This window comes from Motacilla alba, chromosome 26 (assembly GCF_015832195.1).
Source record: "Motacilla alba alba isolate MOTALB_02 chromosome 26, Motacilla_alba_V1.0_pri, whole genome shotgun sequence".
In the NCBI taxonomy this organism is placed as follows: domain Eukaryota; kingdom Metazoa; phylum Chordata; class Aves; order Passeriformes; family Motacillidae; genus Motacilla; species Motacilla alba.
The window spans coordinates 1,190,052-1,214,086 of NC_052041.1; the positions used below are offsets into that span (position 1 = coordinate 1,190,052).

The window sequence follows — 24,035 nt, forward strand, 5'->3', positions numbered from 1 at the left end:
GCCAAGGTGTCCTTCCTGACATCTGGGGCTGCAGACAGTGATGTCTCCACATCCTGTAGCTGACTGTGAGCAGCACAGGTCTGGTTCTGGTCTGGGCATGGCTGCAGCTTTGGAGGACCTGGTGGGGGGTTCTTGTGAGCACAGGGGTGTCTGATGTGGATGGGGCTGTCTGGATGGGCGTGACACTTGCCCCCTCAGGCTGGCTGACACTTCTGGCTGGGGAAAGATGAACCCTTTCAGGAGGGATGGTGTAGACCACAGGAGGTCCCTGATGGCCAATGGTTGTTGATGCCCAGTGGTCCAACCTGGAGCAGCCAAGCTTTGGGTCAGCACATGGCATGATGGGCAATGGGCATCCTAGACCTACCAATGCCCTTTTGGCACAGAGGTATATGAGATGAATGGAAACCTCCTCCTGGCTGGCTGGCATTCACAGCACCTGTGGGAGAGTTTGCAGGAGGAAGCTCTCGTACCATGTTTGAAATGTTCTTTGCCAGAATTCTGAGCTGCATCTTCCTTGGTTAGGAAGGATATGGGGGGATCACACGGGGCAATGGGAATATTCAAGAGAAGGAATCCAAAGGGGAACACCCTGACTCTCCCATCTCACTGAGACTTGCCTGAACCATTTTTTTCTGACTTGCTGTCTGTCCAGTGAAGGATCTTCAGTAACTCGGGCTCCCAGGGAGCCAGTGTGCCTCATCTAGAGTTCTGCCAGTGCTGGTTCCTTAGCATGTCTTTTGTGGGGGACACCACCCCTGCCATGAAAAATTCTGCACACCTGAAGTCCATGGGTTGGCAGCTTTGAGAAAGCTCCTTACCTGCAGACAGGTCCCCATCAGAAGGCAAGGAGAGGGGGAGGCCCACAGAAGCAGAGCAGTGTAAGTGTGGTCTTTGTGACATCTGTGTTTCTCCTTTTTTTACCTGGCCTTTTAGAGCCAGATGTGAGCAGGACCCAGGTACAGAGAGCTCCTGCTCTTGGTACAGAGTGCAAGCTGGAGCCCTGTGCTCAGGCTGCCACAAAGCCAGAGGTGAAAGGCACAGGGGGTGCATGTGCAATGCAAGAGGACCCCAGGCTTTCCTGAGCTGGAGGCTCTCTGGAGCAGAGAGTTCATGCTCTGACTGTGCCCCCAGCTCTGATCACTCTGGACAGGGCACTCCTACTTCAACCTGCATCAGCACCTAGGGACCTGCGGGTAAGGAGCTTTCTCAAAGCTGCCAACCCATGGACTTCAGGTTTACAGAATTTTTCATGGCAGGAGTGGTGTTCCCCACAAAATACATGCTGTGCAACCAGCACTGGCAGCACACTAATTTTTACTACTCTAGATGAGGCACACTGGCTCCCTGGGGGCCCAAGTTACTGAAGATCCTTCCCTGAGCAGACAGCAAGTCAGAAAAAATGGTCCAGGCAAGTTTCAGTGAAATGGGAGAGTCAGAGTGTTCCCCTTTGGATAAAAATGAGGCATGGCTTTCCTGCTGCCCTCTGAGTGACAGCATTTATAGAAGTTTCTTCCTGCCTGGCCTCCCCTCTCCTCGAGTAGGTACGTAAAGCTGATCTCCTGCTGTCAGGGACTCCCAGACCCTCTGCAGACTTCCAGTTGGTTCCTTATCTCAGGGCATGCACCCTGCAGAGCCTGCAGGAGCTGCCTGCACTGCCCAGCACTCTCAGCCAGCAAGCAGAGGGACCTCAGTGCAGGTCTGGATACTCCTGCCTGGGAGCCAGGCTTGTACTGCTGCAATGCTGCAAAGGGACCCTGCAGCTCAATTCCAAGTGCCACCAAAGCTTGGGTGATGTGTCCTGCCTCATCCTCTCTAAATGCCCAGAAGCCAAGACAGCTGCCACATTTGGAGACAACTGGAGTTCATTGACACAGTTTTTTGCTACATTTCAAATCTAACTTTGTGCTGTGCAGGCAGTGAATCCAGCCTCTCTCTGTCCTACAGTGGCTTAGAACATCCCTTTCTGTCCCATTTGTCTTGTCCCCTCATCTCTTGAACTAACTGGCAAGTATTTCTGATAGAACTTAGCTGAAAACAATTGTTCTCAGTCTCCACTTGGTTTCGCTTCTTCTGTTGTAATCCTGAGAAAAGACTTGGTCATTGAGAAGTCTGCCTTTCCTCTCCTGGGTCAGTTTGTCCCTCAGGGATACACACTTTCCCTTCAAATCCTGCCTGAATCCCAGAACGACAAACATGGACACCAAATGTAAACACCTGAAAGAGCAAGAAAATAACCAACACACAATCCCTTTCTGTCTGGTACTGGTTCCACCCCACTCCTCTTGGCTCCTGTTTTCCTCCCCTTCCCAGCTGTCCTGCTTGCTTAGGATGTGTAGTCAACATGCAAACAGAGAGTTAATATTTCACTAAGTGCCATACAAGTCTGGTAACTCGTGGACTGTCATGATGTGCCATAAAGCCACTTCCCCTTCTGAATGGAAAAAAGGAGTCTCTGAGCAGCACAAAGACACTGGGGCTCAGATGGCCTGACTGGGAATTCCTGAAAACCATGCTGTGGGTGACCTATAGATGTTCCAGGCTGGCAATTTTTTTGGCAGTGGATACACAGGAGTCTCATAAACTTGTGGAAAATGACTCAGGTATTTGAAAAAGAGGGGAAAAAATCACTCTAATGCAGACCTGCGTGGAGTCTCTTGGTCTGAGGTGAGTAGCCACATTTGGAGAAGCCATGGCAGTAGAAACCAAGCAGAGCATCTCAGCCCTGTGTTCCCCTTCAGACACAGTGCTGTTGTGTGCTGTGCCTCTCCTGATGGCTGGAGAGCACCTCTGAACATGAGCTATAAGAACTGCAGGGCTCTGCAAGCACTGGGGGAGCTCCCCTGGGGGAGCAGCACAGGGTGAGACCCAGGATGCCCTCCAGGTCATGCTTGCCCCAGCGTGAGGCACAGCAATGGTACCACCTGTAACACTGTGTGTGTCCTCAGAATGTCCCATCCACCCCCAGCAGGGCTGTGCCTTGCAGCCACACTGGGCTGTGTCACCAGACATGGTTCTTGGGACCTCACCCAGCCCAAGGGTCTCTGCAGGGCAGCTTCTGTGGGAGGAGGAGAAAGTTGCTCTCTACAGCTGCCTGAAAGGAGGTTATAGTGAGCTGGGGTCAGGCTCTTTTCCATGTCTCAGGTGATAGGACAAGAGGAAATGGCCCTAAGCTCCTCCAGGGGAGATTCAGATTAGACATTAGAAATTATTTTTTCTTTGACAGAGTGGTCAGACATTGGGATGAGTTGCCCAGGGTGGTGGTGGAGTCATTGTCTCTGGAGATGTTCAAGATGTGGCAGTCAGGGATGTGGTGTGGGGGTCAGTGTGGTGGTGCTGGGTTGATGGCTGGATTAGGTGATCCTGAGCAGATGATTCTGTGATTATATGAAAGTGCAAATAATCATCTTTGTCTGCACATGCCCTCCACACTTTAAAGAAGTCAGGCTCGAGGCAGAAGAGGAGTTTGGTGTGGTCCTAATGCGAGGCATTCTGGCATGTTCCCCTGGAGAATAACCATCCTGTGGAATACCCATCCTGGAAAACATCTCCCTCCTGTCCTCTCCGTGCTCAGGGCAGGTTTCACTGCAGCCTGGGGGTGATCTGTGCTCAGGACCCCTCTGAGAAGCACTTTTTGCCCCTCCTTTAACCATCCCAGACAGGGAGGAGTTCTCCATTGCATGGAACACTTCTGAAACTTTTGCTTGCAGAAGAGACTGCGGGGCAGCTGGTTGAAGAGTGGGGCCAGCTTCAGGGGCACACATGCAGAAGTGAGAGCTGGGGATGTGACTGATCTCCTATGGATTCACCCTGAACTCTTGTAAGCACAAAAGAATGGGATGGGTGAGGTGGGTTCACTGATGTAACACCTACACAAGTTACTCATGTTTTGCTGCTTGCTTTTTGTTACAGAAATCTTCTCCTGGAGCTCTTCATCTTACTGGCACAGGTTGCCCAGAGAAGCTGTGGCTGCCCTGTCCCTGGGAGTGTTCAAGACCACGTTGGCAAGGGGCCTGGAGCAATGTGGCCTCATGGAAAGTGGCCATGGCAGGGGGCTGGAATGAGATAACCTTTAAGGTCCCAACACATCTGCTGCAGGGGATTGTGCTGTTACCAGTACACATCTCTGGTTTTTCATATGGTCTGCCAGTTCTCAAATGGGCCTCCCAAAAAGGGTGTTAATCAGTCACCTGTGTAAATCTGACAGGATGAGAGGAAATGGCCTCAGGCTGTGCCAGAGGAAGTTCAGGTTGGACATCAGGAAGGATTTCTTCACTGAGAGGGTTATTAGGCACTGGAAGGGGCTTCCCAGAGGGGTGGTGGAGTCCCCATCCCTGGAAGTGTCTGGATGTGGCACTTAGTGGTCTGGGCTGGTGACAAGGTGGGGATTGGGCACAGCTTGGACTCGATGATCTTGAAGGTCTTTTCCAACAGAGATGATTCTGGGATTCTGTGCTCTGATTCTAAAGAAGCCCTGGGCACTCTGTGACCATGAGAATGTGAATTGAAGCTCACTTAGATAGAGGGGCGCTTTAGACCCCATCCCATGAAAAATTTATTTTCCCAGCAAGAGTTTTCCTTTGAACTTCCTTGCTCCCACTGTGGCTGGTGGCTGGTGAATATGCTGTGGGCCTGGCTGGGGCACTTGGGAGCATTGGATGGAGCAGTTCTGCAGGTCTCAAGGTGTTGGGTCCTTTCCCATCCTGAACTCAGGTCCTGTCAGGCCTAACAATTTGGTTTTTTTTTTTCAAGAAAGAGGGAGGAGTGGGAGACCACAGTCCCAGTCCCTGCTGTACCCAATCTGGGTCTGGGACAGGATTCAAAAGCAATGAGGGGCTAGGAAAGGACCCTGAGCCTCAGGCTCAAGAAGAGCTGTGGAAAGTACAGAAGATGTGGCTCTTTTACAGAGAAATGAGGTCAGGTATCTTAAAAATGGACGATGAGAAGAGGAGGAGCAAAGGAGCCCAGAGGGACCAGGCACGGGTGCTTGTGCACTGCAGGGGTGAGGGGCTGAGGGAAGCTCTGAGGGGGCAGGAACAGCCCAGACAGGTTGGTGCACAGGAGCAGGGCTGCTCAGGAAAGGCAGGAGGTCCCTGCTTAGTCATCTTGGACCCTGGGTGGGAACCAACCGGCTTGGACAGCATGTTCTGGGGGCAAGGAGGACACAGCTGGCTGCAGCAGGCTCTGGCTGCAGCTCTTGAAAGCAGTCCTGCTGTGACAGGCATTAGGCATGTCCGAGCCAGACCTGCCCAGATGCTCACCCTCTGATTTTACTCCAAGCCTAGTCTCCCTCAGGTTGTCTAAAGCAGCTTATTTCTTCCAAAAATTTGCTTATACTGTTCAGTTTCTGCAGGAAGGGCACTGGATCCCAGCTGGCCCTAGCTCCTGACCCAACTTTGGAGACACCTGGGAAAACCACCCTGGGTGAGGTGTCCTCAAGTGGACTAGGAGCAGGCACCTCAGTGCTAATTCACACAAGGGATCCTCCCACCCTGCCTCTCAAACAACCCCCAGAGTGCTGCAAGTATCTTCTTGAGGTGGTCTGCATTTCTCACGTGCCCTGTGGTATTTTGGCAGGGGCTGTGGGCAGAGGAGATGGAGCATGTGGACCTCCCAGCACTAGCCCAGGTTACCCCACAGCAGTGGTGAATGCCCCAGGACTGGTGGCCAGAGCTGCAGTGGTGGCTGTGCCAGCAGCTGAACCTTCAGAAGCCAAGGCTGGCTCTCTGCAGCCGTGGGCTCTGGTGGCACTGGCTGTCACTCACTGGCAAGGCATAGGAGAGACAGGCTGAGGGGGGAAGGGGTGTTCCCAGGACAGTGACCTGCTGTTGGAGATCTGGCTGCTGAGAATTTCAGACTTTCTGTGCTGACAGGCACTGACCCCCAAGACAACACTGCATTGACCTGAGGCCAGGGAGAAGCTTCCAAAATGGAATGACAGAACTGGGATTGTGGGTGTGGAGTTTGAATAGAAATGTGCAATATCACAGGGTGGAAAACTCAGAGTTTAAGGTTCTGGAATATAGTAATATCTATAAAGCAAGATGGAGGTTTTGGGGCAGAGGCTGCTCCTTCTTCACCTTCTTCTCCATGGGTTTGGGTGGTTTTGTGGAATTGGATTAAAAAATCCGCATTGCAGGACACAGGTGGTTGGTTATTGGGTTAAAAGTGAAAATAATTTAGGTGTCATTTCTTAATTGTTTTTCCTTAGAAGACCTTGTAGTGATAGATATGGGGCAATTTTTGTAGCTTGTTGGTGAAACACTGCAGAACTCACTGCTTGTGAGACTGTAACATAGATAAGGAAAAAATAAACATCTGAGTCTGAACACAAAATATCATCTCAAGCTCTTTCAATCCTGACCCTGACAGAGGCAGAAAAGAAGCCAAGAACCAGCAACCTTCCATGCCATGCTTCCCTTGAAAGAGAAGTCACTTGGAAAACAACCTGATCTCAAAATCCCTGGAGTGGGGGACTTGACTCTGGCACTGATGGTGATGTCAACACAATTTAATAATAACCACAACCATGTGCCAATGATGTTTCAACAACAAATGTTTCAAATCTCTTCTGGCAGAAAGAACATTCATATCCTGCACAGCCAACACCCCCATTGCAAATTAATATTTAAATTGATATTTACAGAAACTCCTACTGGGTACTGGGAGGGCCACACATGAAGAACTGTGCCCAGTTTTGGGGCGCCCAGTGTAAGGAGAACGAAGAGGAATGAGACGGGTCCAGTGGAGGGCTAGTGGCTGAGCCAGGGTCCCAGGGCTGTTGCCCCATGAGCAGAGGTGGAAGGAGCAGGTTTGGTTTCACTTAGCAGAGAAGGGGCTGAGAGGAGAACTGCCAGGGACCTGCAACCAAAGATGATGGAGCCAAGCCCTTCAGGGTGGTTCCAGGTGATCAAACAAAGAGTAATGGCCACAAATTGCCTTCAAGGAGTTTTAGGTTGGACTTGAGAAAAAGTTTCTTCCCCAGGAAGAGCAGCCCCAGGCTACCAGTGAGAGGGGAGTCTCTGTGCTTGGAGAGACAAAGCTGCAGCTGCCCCCCTGAGTATTTGGGATAGTCCTGCTCCAAGCAGGAGACTGCCAGAAACTGCTCCCAGCTAACATTTCTATGATAAAAGGGCTGTGTAAGACTAGGACTGAAGTTAAGGATTAAGGGATAAGGTCAGATTTTCAGTGGTTCAGCCCAACTCAGAACACTCTTACAAGCTTCAGCTGTGCTCCCTGCACCAAGCACACCTTCCCTAAATCCACTGGCACTCCCACGGTCTGGTCTCAACTCTGCCCATACTCGGCAAATCAGCAGAATTCCAAAGTTGTGTGAATTTTAGGGAACACAGGAGCACAGACCTGCTGTGGGTACAGCTCCTTTACAGGAAAAGCACAATCACAGCCTCAGCTTCTTCCCAGGGCTGAATCGGTAAAGTCTTTAAAGCAGCTCTACCCTGCCACAATTACTCTCCATTTGGATAAACCAGCCCAACTTGCACTTTGACAGGCCAGAGTGTCCTCTGTGCTCGCTGGCAGGTCCTTTCCCCACTGTGGTCCACAGTGCAGAGGACAGAGACTCCTTGGGTGGATATTTTCCAATGTTCCTTGAAATATGCATTGGCTCTGGTGGCCTTTTCATCACAATGCACACATGGGGAGCTGTAATTTCAACATCCTCTACCAAGACAGTGTTTCTTCCTTGAAAACTACCCTCCCCTCCCTTCCACTCTAAGTGACAGTAATCTTTGAATAAATTGGAAAAGAAAAGGAAGAAGGAACAGAACATCCTTGACAAAGGAACTAATGACTCAAATGCTGGGAAGCCTGGGGTCCCCAAGGGACTGTGCAGCTCGCAGCATTGATTTTTAATGACTTACAGAGATTGGAGATTTGGAAGATCTCTCAGTGCCTCTGCAGGGATGCGGCTCAGCTGATTGTTCTGCAACATCCTATAATTAGAAAAAAGAAAACTTTGTTAAAAACCCAACAACAACAGCCTGACATGAAATGGAGGATGTTGCTGCTTGTTTCTGAAGTTGTTCTGGGCTCTTGCTGGAAAGCTGGAAAGCACCACATTGGCCAGCCAGGGCTCTTAAGCAAGCTTAAGGTGGCTGGCCGGTGAGCTGCAGCCCAGTGTGGCCCAGGAGGTGCAGCAGAAGGGCCAAGGGGTGAGTTTGGTGCACAAAGGAGCCTTTGTCCTGCAGATGTGCATCTGTTGCCCCAGACTGACACCAGTGCTCTGAGCCAGGCATCCTTTGCCTGTGTGTGTCAGTGGTTCCCTCCAGAGGGGATGCAAACCAGCCCTTGGCAGTTTTCCTACCCCACTGTGGCACAGCAGGCACAGAGGGTGAGGAGCTGCTCACAGGTGTTTGCTCAGGGACCTCACAGCCTTGGCACAGCTGGCAGCAGGAACTGGAACTGCTGTGGAAAAAAACAAATCAGAGACTGCAGAGAGAGCAGTGCCTGGGGCTGTTGGGCTGAACAGGCAGGAGCCAGGAGGAGCCCTCAGGGAGGGAAGTGAGTGTAGGGCGTGGAGGAGGGCCATGGATGTGGGGACACCTACACAGGAGATGGGAAAGGAGGAGACAAAGGTGGCAGTGCACCCAGGGGTGGGTGTCTGAACAGCTCTAGGGATGGAGACGGAGTGAGAGCCACACTCCAAGGGCTGTTTCAGACCTGGTCAGACACAATCCTCTCTCACTGAGCTACTGGAGCACCACACATCTGAATTTATTGCTGTCATAATCTCAGCATCTTTGCAAAGGCTGTTCTTGACTCTGGACATGCTTCTGTCCTGAAGCTACTTGCTCCTTCCAGAACTGGGACATCACTGACACATGCTCCCCTGGGTAACAGACACATCCTAGCTGGGCCAGGAGAAGTGCCTAAAAAGGGAAGGTTTTACATACCTGAGGTTACTCTTTACAAAACCTTTTTAGAGTGATTGGAGATGGCATGAAAAAGGAAATGGGGCTAAGGGTCCTATCATAATTTACTGCCAGTGTCAAAGGAGCAGGGCACGGCCTCAGTGGTGAGGGACAGCCCAAAGAATATGGACCCATTGCAGTGACTGCAGCCTTTCTGCCAAGAATTCAGAGGTCTGACATGAAAGTTGGAAAGAGACAACTTCTAAATATGGGAAGCTTTAGGGCACAAAACTCTTTGACTTCTGGAAGATAATGGGGATTCACCAGAAAATTATTTGTATGAACACAGAGGAAAGAGCAAGGAAACAAGGAACTGTCAGTAGTAGCTCATGAAAAATGAGTTGTGCCAAAATCTCTTTCTATACAGGGCAAAAGAGCATAAGAATGGAGAAGAAATAGTAGACACCAGCTACCATGACTTAAGCTTTTCTTTGGTAAAATGTTAAATTTTGACATTCAGTGCAGGGGAGAAGATGTGTTTGGTACAAAAGGCCAGAAGAGAGGCCACACTTAATAAATGGTTCCCTTCCAAATGAAGAGCATCGACAGCATCTCACCTGGCATTTCTGCCAACAACTTCCACATATGAGGAGAGAGGTTGCTGTGGAAGAGCAGTTGGGAAATGCAGAATTCCACAGGGAAACTGAGGGAAAGGCTCCATAGATGAACAGGGCTAAAAGGCTGCACAAATACAGCTGAGCATTGGCTTACAGCTCTGCCTGGGCTAGTGGGAGTCACAGGAGAGCCAGGGCAGGGCAGAAGTGTTCTTGGGAGAGAACAGAGACCCTGGGGGTGACTGCAGGGGGTGTGGGGAGCAGGACATCAGCTGTGATGCTTCTGCTCCTCTTGATGCTGGACAAGCTCTGGCCAGGCCACACTGTCCCACTTGGGACCTGCCCTGCTGGACGTGAGGCAGCAGCAGAGCAGCCAGATGACAACAGGCAGAAGGATGGGGAAATGCCAGATCCTCACCTCTGGGGAGCCTAGAATAGAAATTGGAGGGCTGGTAGAAGAGTGGGATTGATGGGGCTCCCCCACCCATGTCCTCCTCCTGCAGCTCCTGTGCACAGCTGCTCCCTGGGCAGCACAGGGCCACTCCAAGCCTCTGGCACTCTGGCAGTCACAGCTGCCTGCCCCCTCAGCTCCTCTCTTGTACCCCCTCACCGCACCCTGCCCCTCTCATCTCCCTCTTCCCCTGCCTGGGGATGTTCTCCCCTCCTGCTGGCCGTGCTCACGGGGCAAGGGCAGGGAGCAGCGAGCACCAGGAGCTGCCTGGCTGCTGCACCCAGAGCCCCTCCCCACGGGGGGCACGCTGCCAGGCTGCTGGCACCCCTCTGACATGGATGTCACCCACACAGCACGTGTGGCTGCTGGGAATGAGCCCTGGAAGTCCATAATCATGGGCTGTGCATCTCCCTCTGTGCTGTGCGAGGCCGTGGGAGCCCCAGTGATGGATCCCGTGGGTGTTCTCTGCAGCCCACTGGGATGGAAACCTCATCCAGCTGGGCAGCTGTCCCACAGGGACCAGCACAGCCTCTGGGGCTCCTGCTCCTGAAGATGGATTTGTTTCTGCAGCCAAGGTGTGCTGGGGAGATAAACCCTGGGTCCTGCAGCCCAAAGAAGTGGAATAATAATTCATGCCTGTTAAAAATCAAGAGGATGCAGAGCTGGACACAGAGAGATACTGAGTGGGGCTTCAAAAAGTGCTTTCAGGGTTTTGGTGGGATAAACATTGAGTCTCGGTGGCTCTCTGAAATCTGAGCCTGGTGTTTAGTGTTGATCATTGGAAGTATCTGAAGTCAGCACTAAAGCAAAGCTCATTGTCACACTTCTGCTGGATCCTGCTGCCTGCCATTTATTACAAGTCTCTTCTCCAGCCAGTAAAACAGACTGAGAGACTTTCCAGACCACCATCAGCATGGACTGGTTCCAAAATGAAGCCATTTTGGAGCAGACAAACAATATTTGAGGAAGATGCTTCAGAGACCTCGAAAACCACTGGAGTGGTGGACAATGCTGTTTTTCACAGCAGCAGGGCAGCTAGAGAAGTTTTCAGATGCTGGGACTGGGACAAGAACCAGTGCTTCTTCACATTGAACGTAATTAATCCAATACCTCATCATCAGATCATGACACAGAGAAACCAAAAACCCTTTTCCAAACAGAGTTTGATAATATTCTAGAGACAGGGCCACCCTGGTATTAAACAAGAAATTCTTCATTCAGCCTCAAGCTCAGGAAAGCTCCAGCTTTTCTTACAGGGAGCTCAGGTTTTAGCAGGAGAAGACATGCTGTGTTTATCCCTGGATGTCCCAGGATGGCTTCTCTTACAGTCTGGTGTTAAGGATGTTAAGGACAGCCCCCATCAGGCCCTGCTCACTGCACTCAATCCTTACACATCACGTTAAACCACCCTTGCATATTACTTGTTTTTCATAAACAACACACAACATGATTTGGGGAAGAGCTAAAATAATTGTAGCAAAATTTGGTGGAAGATGCCAGGTGGATGATCCTACACACCTGCAGGATCACACCTCCTCTCCGTGGCACCTCCTTCCTGGGGCTGCTCCGTACCAGGGTGCCTGGGCAGTGCCACAACAGGAGGATGGCAAAAGGGTTCAGAGGGCAGCAGGGCATCTGAAAAGCTGGGACAGGGCTACTGGGTCCCTCTATGTCTAAGCTGTGGCATTTTGCCCTTTGGGGTGCTGCTCTTGTATAAGAAGGGGGAAGACAGTGCTGCAGCTCACTGAGAAGAGCACCTGCAGCATCCAAGAATGGCCAACACATTCTGCTTCAAGAGGTCACTGCACATTTATGTCAGCAGCATTGAAAAGAAGGAACAACTCTGCCAACCATTCACCTGTCACCTCCTGACTCATGGTCCTAAAAGCCTGGGGCAGACACTGTCCCCTCCCTACATTCCTGCTTTCCAGGGTGTGGGCAGGGATGGTGGTGCAGGATCTGTGTGGACCCCAGGCCTGCTGCAGGGTGACTGCCTGAGACACAGTCTGTGAAGCTGGACCTCAGTCCACAAAATCACAGCAACCCTGAGATCCCAGGTCACACTGGCCTCAGCCTTTGTCTGTCAGCATCTATCTATTCGTGCCTCTCCCTCAGCTCCTGCCTTCCAACAAAATCCAACAAAATGGATTTCATTGGCTTTCCTACAGCAAGGTGCTGCTTCACAGCAGCTTGGAGACAACCTTAGTCAAGAGCTCAAATTCTTGTGCTCAGGGAGCAATCCTGGTCTAGCTGATGCGATTTCTCAGTTGCTGAGTCTAATTTTCTTAAAATTTATTCAGGGTGGGCAGGCCCTGGCACAGGGTGCCCAGAGCAGCTGTGGCTGCCCCATCCCTGGAAGTGTCCAAGGCCAGGTTTGGGGCTTGGAGCACCCTGGGCCATTAGAAGGTTCCCTGCCATGGCAGGGGGTGGAATGGGATGGTCCTTAAGCTTGCTTCAAATCCAAACCATTTTGTCATTCTATGGCCTTGCTGGTTGATGAGCCAGCTTCTGGACAAGCTGAGGACACTGATGAACATGACAAGCAAAGACTGCTCAGACCAGCACTGACTCAAGCCCAGGTGTGGATGGAGCACTGTCACCTTGCTTGGCACTGTTCAGTGCCCTGGTGGTACCGGGGCTTGCAGATGCTGGCAGACATGGACACTCCACCTGCTGCCCACAGCAGTCTGGCTGGAACCAGAATAAATCACAGCTCCTCAGAGGTCGGGTTTCATTTTCAGAAGTAGGAGGATTGTTTGTCAGCAGGGACCACGCCTGAACGACCAGAAAAATGTTGGGATCGGGTCCCATCACACCAGGATCCTTGCACAAGAGAGCCTCAGCAGACACACAGCCCTCAGAGGTACAGGCCTGTGCATGATAAAATGTCCCCATCCTGGGAGGCTGAAGTGACTCAGCCAGCACAGTCAAAGGGCTGTTATTGCTGGAGGCAACTGTGCCTGGAGCCCATGCATGGGGATTAAAGACATTCCAACCTCTGCACGTTCCTCTTCCCTCCCAATGGGAGCGTCTCTTGGATGGGCCACACCATTCCCTTTGTCTCAAAGCCATTTCTGTACTGCACAGGCTCAGGGCTGGCCAAGAGATAGGGTCTGTCTAGGGATTTCTGAAGTGTCCCAAGCCACCTCCAAACCTGCTATCCTGGGGCAGCTTGACTTTTCTGGTGGTGTTATTTGATGTGTGTTTACACGCCAGGCGAGTCAGCACCTGTCCTGGGCCACAGGAGGTCCTGTGGTCACTGCTCAGGAGGAAAAGAGGAGGGGATGGTGAGGTGGCCACTGGGTAGGGCCCATCCAGGGCATGTGGCATGGGCTGAACAAGGCCACTCCTGTCCAGCCTACCTGTTGATGGAGATGAACCATGGGCAGGGCTGGGGCAGGGTGTGCTGGGAGGGATTTCAGGCCGTGCTGGGCTCACACCCCAGGCTGTGCAGAGCTGTGCAGAGCTGTGCAGAGCTGTGCTGGGCAGTGCTGGGCAATGCTGGGCAGTGCTGGGAAATGCAGGGCAGTGCTGGGCAGTGCAGAGCTGTGCAGGGCAGTGCAGGGCAGTGCTGGGCAGTGCTGGGCAGTGCAGAGCTGTGCAGAGCTGTGCAGGGCAGTGCAGAGCTGTGCTGGGCAGTGCTGGGCAGTGCAGAGCTGTGCAGAGCTGTGCTGGGCAGTGCAGGGCAGTGCTGGGCAGTGTTGGGCAGTGCTGAGCAGTGCAGAGCTGTGCTGGGGCAGTGCAGAGCTGTGCTGGGGCAGTGCAGGGCAGTGCTGGGCAGTGTTGGGCAGTGCTGGGCAGTGCAGGGCAGTGTTGGGCAGTGCTGGGCAGTGCTGGGGCAGTGCAGGGCAGTGCTGGGGCAGTGCAGAGCTGTGCTGGGGCAGTGCTGGGCAGTGCTGGGCAGTGCAGAGCTGTGCTGGGGCAGTGCTGGGCAGTGCTGGGCAGTGCAGGGCAGTGCAGAGCTGTGCTGGGGCAGTGCAGAGCTGTGCTGGGCAGTGCAGGGCAGTGTTGGGCAGTGCTGGGGCAGTGCAGAGCTGTGCTGGGCAGTGCAGGGCAGTGCTGGGCAGTGCAGAGCTGTGCTGGGCAGTGCAGTGCTCACACCCCAGGCTGTGCAGTCAGGCTGGGCAGCACGGGGTCTGCACACTCCCACAGGCTGGTTGGGACTTGCAGAGGAATGGAGTGGCAGGGTGGGCCTGCTGCGGGAGCAGGGTCTGCAGCCAAGAGGATGCACCCAGGCATGTTGTCCTCCACCTTTTGGGATGAGGTTGTGGTTGCACTTGGAGTCTTTCCCTGTGGAGTTTGGTGTGGGATTCCTTCTTGGCTAGTAAGCCCTGCTGTTGCTGCTGCATGTTCAGCCAGGAGTCAGAGCAGGGGCACTCCTGGCTGTGCAGGGCAGCATTTGGGGAGGGCTACCTGAGCAAGGGCGGGATGTCTGGGAAGCTGTGGCAGCACAAGTCAGCCCCATGGCCAGCTGGGATGGGAGCTTCCTGGCTGATGGAGCTCCAGGCAGGACACTTGGAGGTGCGAAGCATCTATGCAGCTCATGAGGAGGTCTGGAAGGATGGAAAAGTTTCCAGTTGTCCAGATACTCTCATTAAGCAGCATATTCTGCCACCCTGGAAAGCTCCAAGGCTGGGAGAGCATGGGCCAAGGAGTTGATGTTGAAAGGGAAGGAGCTTGCAGAGGGGTCAAAACAGCCTGTGGAGTGGCTCCCAATGATCCTGGCAATGAAGCTTGCACTGAGGAGCATCAGCTCCGTGGAGAGGATGTGGGTGCACCGTGCTGCAGAGCAGCCCCCAGGAGAGGTGCACTCCCAAAATCTCTGCACAGGGATGGACCTGCCAGTGGAGAAAACCTCTGAGCACCAGCTACTGCTGCTGAGCATCCCTGTCAGTCTGCCCTTGTCTGAGGGGGGCTGAGGAGGCCACATCTCCCCTTGCCCTTGGCTGGCTCAAGGCTCCATGCATGAAGATCTCAGCACATCCCAGCAGATCTGGGGCACGATGTTTTGTTGGAGTGGGGCAGCTTGGCTCTTCCCCTGCTCCCTTCCAAGTCTCCACACACCTGCTTCCCTGGGTGTACCCCTGCATGGTTTCTGCACAGGCCTATCTTCATGGCCACTTTCCAGGTGGTTTTTGTGCAGGGAAGCAGCCAGAGGAGGCAGAGCCAAGAATCTGCTCCAGGTTCCAGAACCTCTGGGATTCACTCCGAGGGCAGGGAGAGACCATCTGCACAGGCGGGTTGGTGGAGGAATTCCCAGGGTGTTTCCCATCCTTTTTTAAACATAAACTGATTCTCTGGGAAGACTGGGAAAGCACCAGGCCCCTTGACAGCCCAAGAAGCATGTGAGAGTTTACTTGTGGACCTGCACATGATTGCAATTAGCCCTAGGGCTCTAGCACACTAAAATTAAACTAGGAAAATTGTTTCCATCCCCAGATATCAGCCTGCCTCCTCAGGGGACCCCCCTGTCACCAGAGGAAAGATCTTTGACCCTGCTGTGAGTCAGCTCCTGAATAGTCCAGGTTTCAGCTGGTCGTGGTTGGGGCAGCCATTCCCAGCCACAGCCATGCCTGTCACTTGTCAAACCTCAGCCAGCCTGGGACACAGCACCCATTTCTGTAAAGACAACATCCCCAATATCCCTGTTGCCATCTACTCCAAAACCTGCTATTCTTCATCTTCACATATGGAGATTATGTATTTCCTGACTCATTGCAGCAGCAGCCTGTCCTTGAAGGTCTGTGTCCATCCTCATTGCCCTCTCCCCCAGGTTAAGTGACCTCAGCTGACTCACTGTTCATCACCAGACCCCCAAACCTTCTCACTGAGCTGCAGGACCCAGGGTTTTACCTCCCCAGCACACCTTGGCTGCAGAAACAAATCCATCCTCAGGAGCAGGAGCCCCAGAGGCTGTGCTGGTCCCTGTGGGACAGCTGCCCAGCTGGATGAGGTTTCCATCCCAGTGGGCTGCAGAGAACACCCACGGGATCCATCACTGGGGCTCCCACGGCCTCGCACAGCACAGAGGGAGATGCACAGCCCATGATTATGGACTTCCAGGGCTCATTCCCAGCAGCCACACGTGCTGTGTGGGTGACACCCATGTCAGAGGGGTGCCAGCAGCCTGGCAGCGTGCCCCCCGTGGGGAGGGGCTCTGGGTGCAGCAGCCAGGCAGCTCCTGGTGCTCGCTGCTCCCTGCCCTTGCCCCGTGAGCACGGCCAGCAGGAGGGGAGAAGATCCCCAGGCAGGGGAAGAGGGAGATGAGAGGGGCAGGGTGCGGTGAGGGGGTACAAGAGAGGAGCTGAGGGGGCAGGCAGCTGTGACTGCCAGAGTGCCAGAGGCTTGGAGTGGCCCTGTGCTGCCCAGGGAGCAGCTGTGCACAGGAGCTGCAGGAGGAGGACATGGGTGGGGGAGCCCCATCAATCCCACTCTTCTACCAGCCCTCCAATTTCTATTCTAGGCTCCCCAGAGGTGAGGATCTGGCATTTCCCCATCCTTCTGCCTGTTGTCATCTGGCTGCTCTGCTGCTGCCTCACGTCCAGCAGGGCAGGTCCCAGGTGGGACAGTGTGGCCTGGCCAGAGCTTGTCCAGCATCAAGAGGAGCAGAAGCATCACAGCTGGTGTCTCAGGGCAGATGGAGGTGATTTGCCCATTTGTCCTCTCTGAGTCCTCTTCTGCCTTGATTTTCAGCAGAGCCAGAATGGTTAAGTATAATCTCAATGCTTTGCCTCTGCCTAAAGTGAGAAGACAGGACTTTGCTGCATGCTCCTCTCTCGACATCCCAGCACCTCTCTGATGCTTCCTTTCTCATGGGGTCTTCAGATTCCCATCTCCCGATACCCTCTGGAGAGGGGAATATCTGTCTGATTTTGGTGGAGATTAAAGTTCACTTTCTGTGTGGTTTTGGTGGAGATTAAAGTGCAAAGAAAAGCACATGACTGCAGGAATGGTTACACTGGCCCTAAGGGAGCACAGATTGGGTCTGGCTGGGGAGCAGTGCAGTGAGCACCTCATGCCCCAGGACGTGCTGTCCTCTCCCAGTGTGGTTGCACAGGACATGAAAATAACTGCAGCCCACAGGACATGGACATAACTGGGGCCAGTCTGGTGCTCCCCAGTTCCCTGGCACACTTCTGTGTAGTGCAAAAGGCACCAGTTTACACCAATGTACAACTTTAAGGGCTGCACCCTTATCTCTGTAGTACCCACAGTGTCCATAACAACAGCATCCTACAAATCACTGCACTTCCCCAGCAGCCCCAAACTCCTCCCAGTCTTTTAGGCTGAAATTTATATTTGCAGTCACAGAGCTCCAGGATACAGGGAGATCTTGGAGCCAGCTCAGCAGTGGATTCTGACCCTCAGCAGGCTTGGATGGGGTACAGAAAAGTGCAGCAAAGGGAAGAGGGAACAGAGCTGTGGCTGGGGAAGAGGGTGAGGGGCTTTGGTCACTCCCAGGGCACAAGGAGCAGGGTGATCCAGCCCCATGGCCTCTCTCCAATGGAGGCTCTGCTCTCCAACCCTGGCCACAACCAGACTGAGGGAATACACTTGTTCCTCTGATTCCTGGAGAGATGGAGCAGATCCTGCTGAGCTGTTGCAGAGCCACCAGCCCCAGCCAGGTCACTGCTGCAGTGATCTGAGGAACCTTACTCACAACCTGAAGGAAACACATGGTGGCCTTCACCTGCCTTCTTCAGTACCTTGTGGTTTTCCTCAGTCTTCTCTTAGTAGAGAAATGAGTGAGAGTCCCCACCCTTGCCAAGAGCCCTTCCAATGTGATTAAGCTCCATGCTCCTAAGAATTGTCCTGGCAACATTTCTAGACCTGTTCCAGCAATTCCCAGGGACCAGTCTATCTCCATCGTGTCCCTCACTGCTGCCCTTACTCTTACAGTGACAGAGGAACAGGTGGGGTCAATGGCTGCTTTTCCTGGAGGGTGCAGGGACCTGCCACTGCATTCCCCCAAAGCCCTAGCTCCAGTGGAGCCCACAGAAACACTGCAGAAAGTAATCAGAGCATTTCCTGTAGTGAGAGCACATGGCAGCACAACATTCTACTGCAGACAGGCCAGGAGAACCATCAGAGTCTTTGGAAAGTGAAATGCTCCCAGTGGTGTGGGATCTGGTAGTGCCCCTGCTTTTAGGAAGCAGGAACTTGATAAATAAGAGGTTCATGGGTGGACCAGTCACTGTGAGCATCCACCCTCCTCCCCTTGTGGCTGGGCTAGTGCTCTGCACACCCCCTGGAAAGGTTTGGGGTCAGGTAAGTGCCAGAGAACAACAGGATCATAAAGATTGGACAAGCCCTCTGAAATCGCTGAGTGCCACCATTAACCTAGCTCTGCCAGCTCCACCATTAAACCAAGCCCCTAAACAGGCACATGGTTTAGTTTCAGGCAGGGCTGCAGCCAGAGGGACATGACAGCCCAGATGCCACCCTGTGCAAGTGGCACAGCCTGGCTGAGAGCAAGGCAGCTCATCCTGCAGCATGAGGACACCAACCCAGGCTCTCACAGGACAGCCTGGAGCAAGCTTGCCATGCAACCATTTCCAGATGGGAATGCCCTGATCCCTCACGTTCCAAGCTTCTCCACGCAGCCATTTCCAGACGGGAATGCCCTGATTCCTCACTCCTCTCCTGGCTCTGGGGTGACTGGTGATCTCATCCCTGCTGGTGCAGCCTGTGGCTGTGTCAGAGAGCCCTGTCCTGGGGCAGGAGGGCAGAGCTCACCCTCCCCTTCCCATGGAGCTGTGGGCTCTGAAGCGAGGCATTGCTCCAGTCACACTGCATTCGCCCATACCCGGGCCTGACACAAATAGAATTGATCAAAAGCACCTTGAAAAGCTCCCGTCCCCAGAGCAGAAGGCTCCTCTTGTTGAAATTGGGTGGGAGAGCTGCGGTTTTTCCTCAGTTCCTTTGATTTGTTGCCTAATGCAGGGGATGGATAAATCTCTAAGCCCTGAGATTTAGGGCAGGATTCATACTTTACATCTTCAGAAGACGTAGTAAACAGCCTTATACTCTCTAATCCTGGGAGCAGGTTTGTACCTGCTCTCTCTGCATAAACTGGACCAGCTACAACAATTTCACATTGTGGCTGAGTTCAAAACATCCCCTTGGGGATGAAATGTTTATTGCAGAAGATTTTTAAGATGGTTCCTCAGGGAGAAAGGGACTCCCACCTCAACATCCTGCACAGACCCTGAGGACTGTCACATGGACATAAGAAGCAGTGACTCCATGAGCAGTGAGACACCTTAGGAAGGTGTCAGTGCAGGTGCCACAGCAGAGCCCGCTCAGCTGAGTGTGGCTTCCAAAGTTTTCAGAGGAGCTTTGTCTCTCATACCTTCCCCACTGGGCAGCAGGGGTGGGAGCTGCCTGCAAAGACCTTTATTGAGCAGGGCTAGCAGATCCCTGATGGCTGCAGAGCTCCTGGGTCCAGCTGCCTCCATCGGCCCTGGGGGCAGGCTGGGATCCCTCAGGTCACACTGCCCAAGGATCCCACCTTTCCCAGGTCACTCCAGAGCCCTGCAGAGGCCTCTTGGGCCATGAAGGGATTTGTGGTGAGGACAACTGAGCCGGACAGAGCACAGGCCCCTTTCCCGGGTACCTGGGCCTTCGAGTTGCTCCAACCCAGCCCCGACACAGCAGCAGAGCAGAAGGGGCCAGTTTGGGGTCTGGGCTCCACATCTGGGGGACACCACTTGAGGGGGGTTTGGTGAGTTTTATGCAAAATGTGAACCACTGCAGATTCTCCCAGGGCACATTGTGGGCACACCGTGCCCTGGGGGGACCTGCTCAGTCAGCGGGGTGGGACACAGCTCCCCAGTCAGCACAGGGCATGTTTGCTGGGGTGTTTAACACCTGACCCCACACCTTGAAGCTTTGCATCCCCTCGGGATGGCTGCAGGTCCCTGCTCATGGCCGGTGCCAGGGGCTGGGGAGAGGCAGGGACAGGGATTGCTCTGCAGAGAGGAGCGAGTTACTTACAGAATCTTCAGGCTGTAGAGGCCAGAGAAAGCTTCCCCTGGGATCCTGGAGATCTGGTTTCCAGAGAGGCGTCTGCAGTGAAAAGAAGAGCCAGTCAACATCCCTGTGATGACAGTCCCCTGTCTGCAGAGGCTTAACAACTCATCCATCCTGCCACTGTCCCCTCCAGAGGAGGCTGCAGCACCTGCCAGCTGAGCCACAACCCTGAGCTTGGGCAGCCTCTGCAATCATCCCCTCGCTCACCCTGAGGAACAGCAAAGAAAACCACAGCTCCTGCCAGACCTGAATCCAGCATTTTCAGCATCCAGGGACAGCTCATGGCTTAAAGCCATTTCCTGGATAGACACAGGTCCCCAGCACAGAAATTACAGCACAGGTAGTGACCAGCTTACAGACCCTGCTCCATGCAGGCCTTGGCAGAGAGACTGGAGCAGGGGACAGCTGTTTCTGCTCATGGGAGGACTGTCCCTAAATCCTGATGAATGAGGGCCAAGAGATGGGAGAGGAAGATGAAGCCAAGAGCAGCATCACAATGGAAAATGGGACATACCTGGGACATAGAGCGAAGAGCAGGGGAGAACATTCAGAACTTACTGAAAGAATTTATTGAAGGAAACCTGTGGGATTTGCCATCGTACAGCATCACCTGGTCTTAGAACTCAAAATTTAACAAGGCCCAGAGCAGGCTGGGGAATTAAAAGGTATTTGCACTTTTCACTCACATAAGAAACTGCATCACTGTTACCATCAGGACTATGGTGGGGGCATGTGGTTGAGCCAGGACTGAAGTCCAGGACTTCTGAATCTAGGCTTGACCTAGAGAAGAGGTGACTTTTCTCTTTCTCCTCCTGTTTCACCCATGAGGACAAACATGGATGAAGTCCCAGCACCCATCAGCCAGAAATCACAAAGACAGGTTCAACAACCTGATGAAGACCCTAAATTGCTACTAAAATTGGGCAAGAAACTTGTCTACATGACTTGGAGTGGAATATTGCATCTCCAAAACAGAGACACTGAACATCATTTGTGACCAGGCTCATCTTCACTCTCACAGAAAGTCCAAACCAGGCCCAAGAGGTTGGGCACAGACCTGGCAAAGGTATCCATTGAACTTTGACAAAGCTTGTTTCTTTTTAGACATTTTGTCGGGGAAGGATCCGGGTGTGGAGGCTGAGCAGTGCAATCCTGGCTGGAAGCAGAGAGCAGGGGAACCAGGGCTCTGCAGAGGTCACCAGGGGACCAAGGTGTTCTGGGCAGCCAGGCTCACCTGTGGCAGAGCAGGCGTGTGTGGGTGCCTGAGCTCTCCCTCCCCTCGGGAATCTGCAGAAAATCGCTCCCATAATTAGGCTTCTGACAGCATAAACAGCACAGGGTCGTCTCTTTAATGTGTGTGAGCAGGTTGGAACCTGCCTCCTGCAGCACATGATCTGCCTGGCAGGCTGGGCTATTTGTCACTTAGGGGCTGTGATTTGGGGTAATTGCTGCTTTTGATTGCTGATTTCCACATGGGAGGGAGTGTTGTCCGGGAGGCTGGAGTGCTTGCCTGGAGGGGAGGTGTTCCTGCACGGCATCCTCAGCCTGCTCCCTGCATCCTCCTCCCTGGCTTTGTCTGTCCTCACCTCCCCGCAGCTCCGGGCTGCCGGCAGCTCACACCTACTCCGGGCTCAATGTGCCTCTTCTGGCAGCTCCGTGCCTCTCTGTTCACCTTCCTGGGTGTGTTTGAGTGTTTGCCAGGTCCCTAAACGGATCTGGAACCTCCAGGATTAGCAGGAGAGGAATGTGAAGCTTAAATGGAGCCCCAGCTGGGGCTGCTGGCCTCAGAAGGGTGGTGGGGAGCCCCAGATGCTGGTGGGACACATGCAGAGCCAGCTGGTGTCACCTCAGCACTGTGGGTGACACAGAACATAAGGGGGGAAATAACTCTGTGGCAGATGCCCTGCTTTCAGTGGGTGAAATTAGAGGCTTCACAGGTGAATTTAGAGGCCCAAAGCATCCCCCAGGTAAGGGCCCATGCCTCACTGTTGCTGCAGATGTTTCTGTCCTTGGCCATGTTGCACTGAGATCTGCCTTGTCCCTGGCTCACCTCTGGTCTCTGTCTCTTCTCTCCATGCCTTTACCTCCTCCCTGCCACTGAGGCAGCCCAGCTCCTCTCCCCAGGGTTAGGGGTCCATGCCAGGCCAGGAGCAGGCACAAAGGCAGGCACCAACCACAACACTTCTCTGAACTCTCCTCCCAAGGCAATTGACAGTGTCATTGGGGTCCAAGATGGGCTCTGCCCACTTCTGTGCAGGGGCTGGGAGGTGGGATACGTCTGTGTTTGTGCACACAGGCTGAGTTTTGATTTTCCTGGAGGGCTGCATGGCTGGGGCATGCATACAGGGTCTGGAGGTGTGGGGTTTGGGGGTTTGCTAGACCTCCCAGGACAGGGGCTGCATGATGCTGGGGTGGTAGCCGGGTGTTCCAGGCAGAGGAGCATGGCTGTGCCACCTGTCTGAGAGCAGATCAGGAATGGGTGAGCCTTTCGGGGTGTCCTGTCTAGGGTGACCACTGGAAACATGTCATGGAACCACAGAACAGTTTAAGCTGGAAGGGACCTTAAAGCTCATCTTGTTCCACCCGCACACTTTCCACTCTCCCAGGTTGCTCCAAGCCAAATTCAGCCTGGCCTTGGACACTTCCAGGGATGGAGCAGCCACAGCTTCTCTGGGCAACCTGAGCCAGGGCCTGCCCACCCTCACAGCCAAGAATTCCTTCCCAATATCCCAGTTAATCCTGCCCTCTGCCAGTGGGAAGCCATTCCCCTTGTCCTGTCCCTCCAGGCCCTTGTCCCCAGTCCCTCTCCAGCTCTCCTGGAGCCCCTTTAGGCCCTGCAAGAGGCTCTGAGCTCTCCCTGGAGCCTTCTCCTCTCCAGGTGAGCACCCCCAGCCCTCTCAGCCTGGCTCCAGAGCAGAGGGGCTCCAATTCTTGGAGTCTCTTCCTGACCATCCTTTGCTTCCATGCTGTTAACTCCTGTGCCAGTTCATGTAAGAGACCCAAGACATAAAAGTCTTCCTGTGTGTGACCCTTCCTCTGCCCACGGTCACTTGGCACTCTTCCAAGTGCTTGGTTCTCTCTGTCCCTCTCACTCAAACTCTCCAGAAATTCCCCTGCTTGGCAGACAGGCACCCATTGAATATATCTGCAGAATTCAGACCCCACAGGAAATGCAGTGAAATGCCTCCTTCCCTTCCATTTAAAATGGAACAATAACATTTGAAGTGATGCTGCCAGAGTGACATCCCCTGAGACAGCTCCTAATTTACTCCTTCTGTGGAGGCGGCTTGGGTGAATAACCCCACCAAGGAGGACAGAAAGGCACTGCCTTTGCCCTAAGCACAGGGAAGAGGAGCTGTTCTTGCAGGGCTGAAATTCTGGTCCACAGCACATGAGTTCAGCTCCAGGCCTGCTCGGGCTCTTTTTTAGCACAGACTTGATGCAGTGCTATGTCCTGCTCTCCTGAAGTTTACACTGTGACATAGGGCTAGGAGAAAGAGAAAGCTCTGGATTTAAAGTGGCTGATAGAAAGAGGAGAGAAGGGGCAGGTAGAAGGGGAGGGTGACAGCTGGATGTGGCTGGCTTGTTTCAGAAAGCTTGTGGTGGATTTTAGATTCTGCCCCCCCGCCTCCCCTTCCACCACTCCTGTGATTTCTGGGAACATTCCTCCAGGCTTTGATCTGCATTCCCAATACACTCCAAGTTGGAACAAACTCATGGTTTACCACCATATGGTTGCTGCTGTTCAGTTACCACAGGCTCAACCCTCCTGTATCTTGGGCTTCTTGGTCATGCTACAACTTCCATGGCATGCCCGAAGGCTGTGCTGGGCAAGATGGCTCATGTCAGGTGCTCAGGCAGCTCAGTGATGCTCTTATCACTCACATTAGGAGGCAGGAACATTGCCCATTGGCAGGACAGGACAAACATGTGTGTCCATATCCCAGTGAAATTCTCCCCTTGCCAAACTTTTATTGAGCCTGTCGGCCGCCCCTTTGATCTCCTGCTCGGGTTGGTTTCTCAAGCACTCACCCTCTCAAGGCAGTGTGCCCAGACACTCCATGCTCT

At 53.3% G+C, this 24,035-nt stretch overlaps 1 protein-coding gene across 3 annotated transcripts in view; it reads right to left on the reverse strand.

The window, feature by feature from the left end:
• LGR6 (leucine rich repeat containing G protein-coupled receptor 6) overlaps positions 1-24,035 on the reverse strand; it is a 153,702-nt gene that overhangs the window by 67,393 nt on the left and 62,274 nt on the right. For all 3 annotated transcript variants that reach the window (XM_038162413.1, XM_038162412.1, XM_038162411.1), the window contains exons 3-4: positions 19,932-20,003; positions 7,881-7,952 (exon numbers count right to left, since the gene is read on the reverse strand). In XM_038162413.1, coding sequence (XP_038018341.1) covers positions 7,881-7,952; positions 19,932-20,003 — 144 coding nt within the window. The remainder of the gene's footprint in view (positions 1-7,880; positions 7,953-19,931; positions 20,004-24,035) is intronic.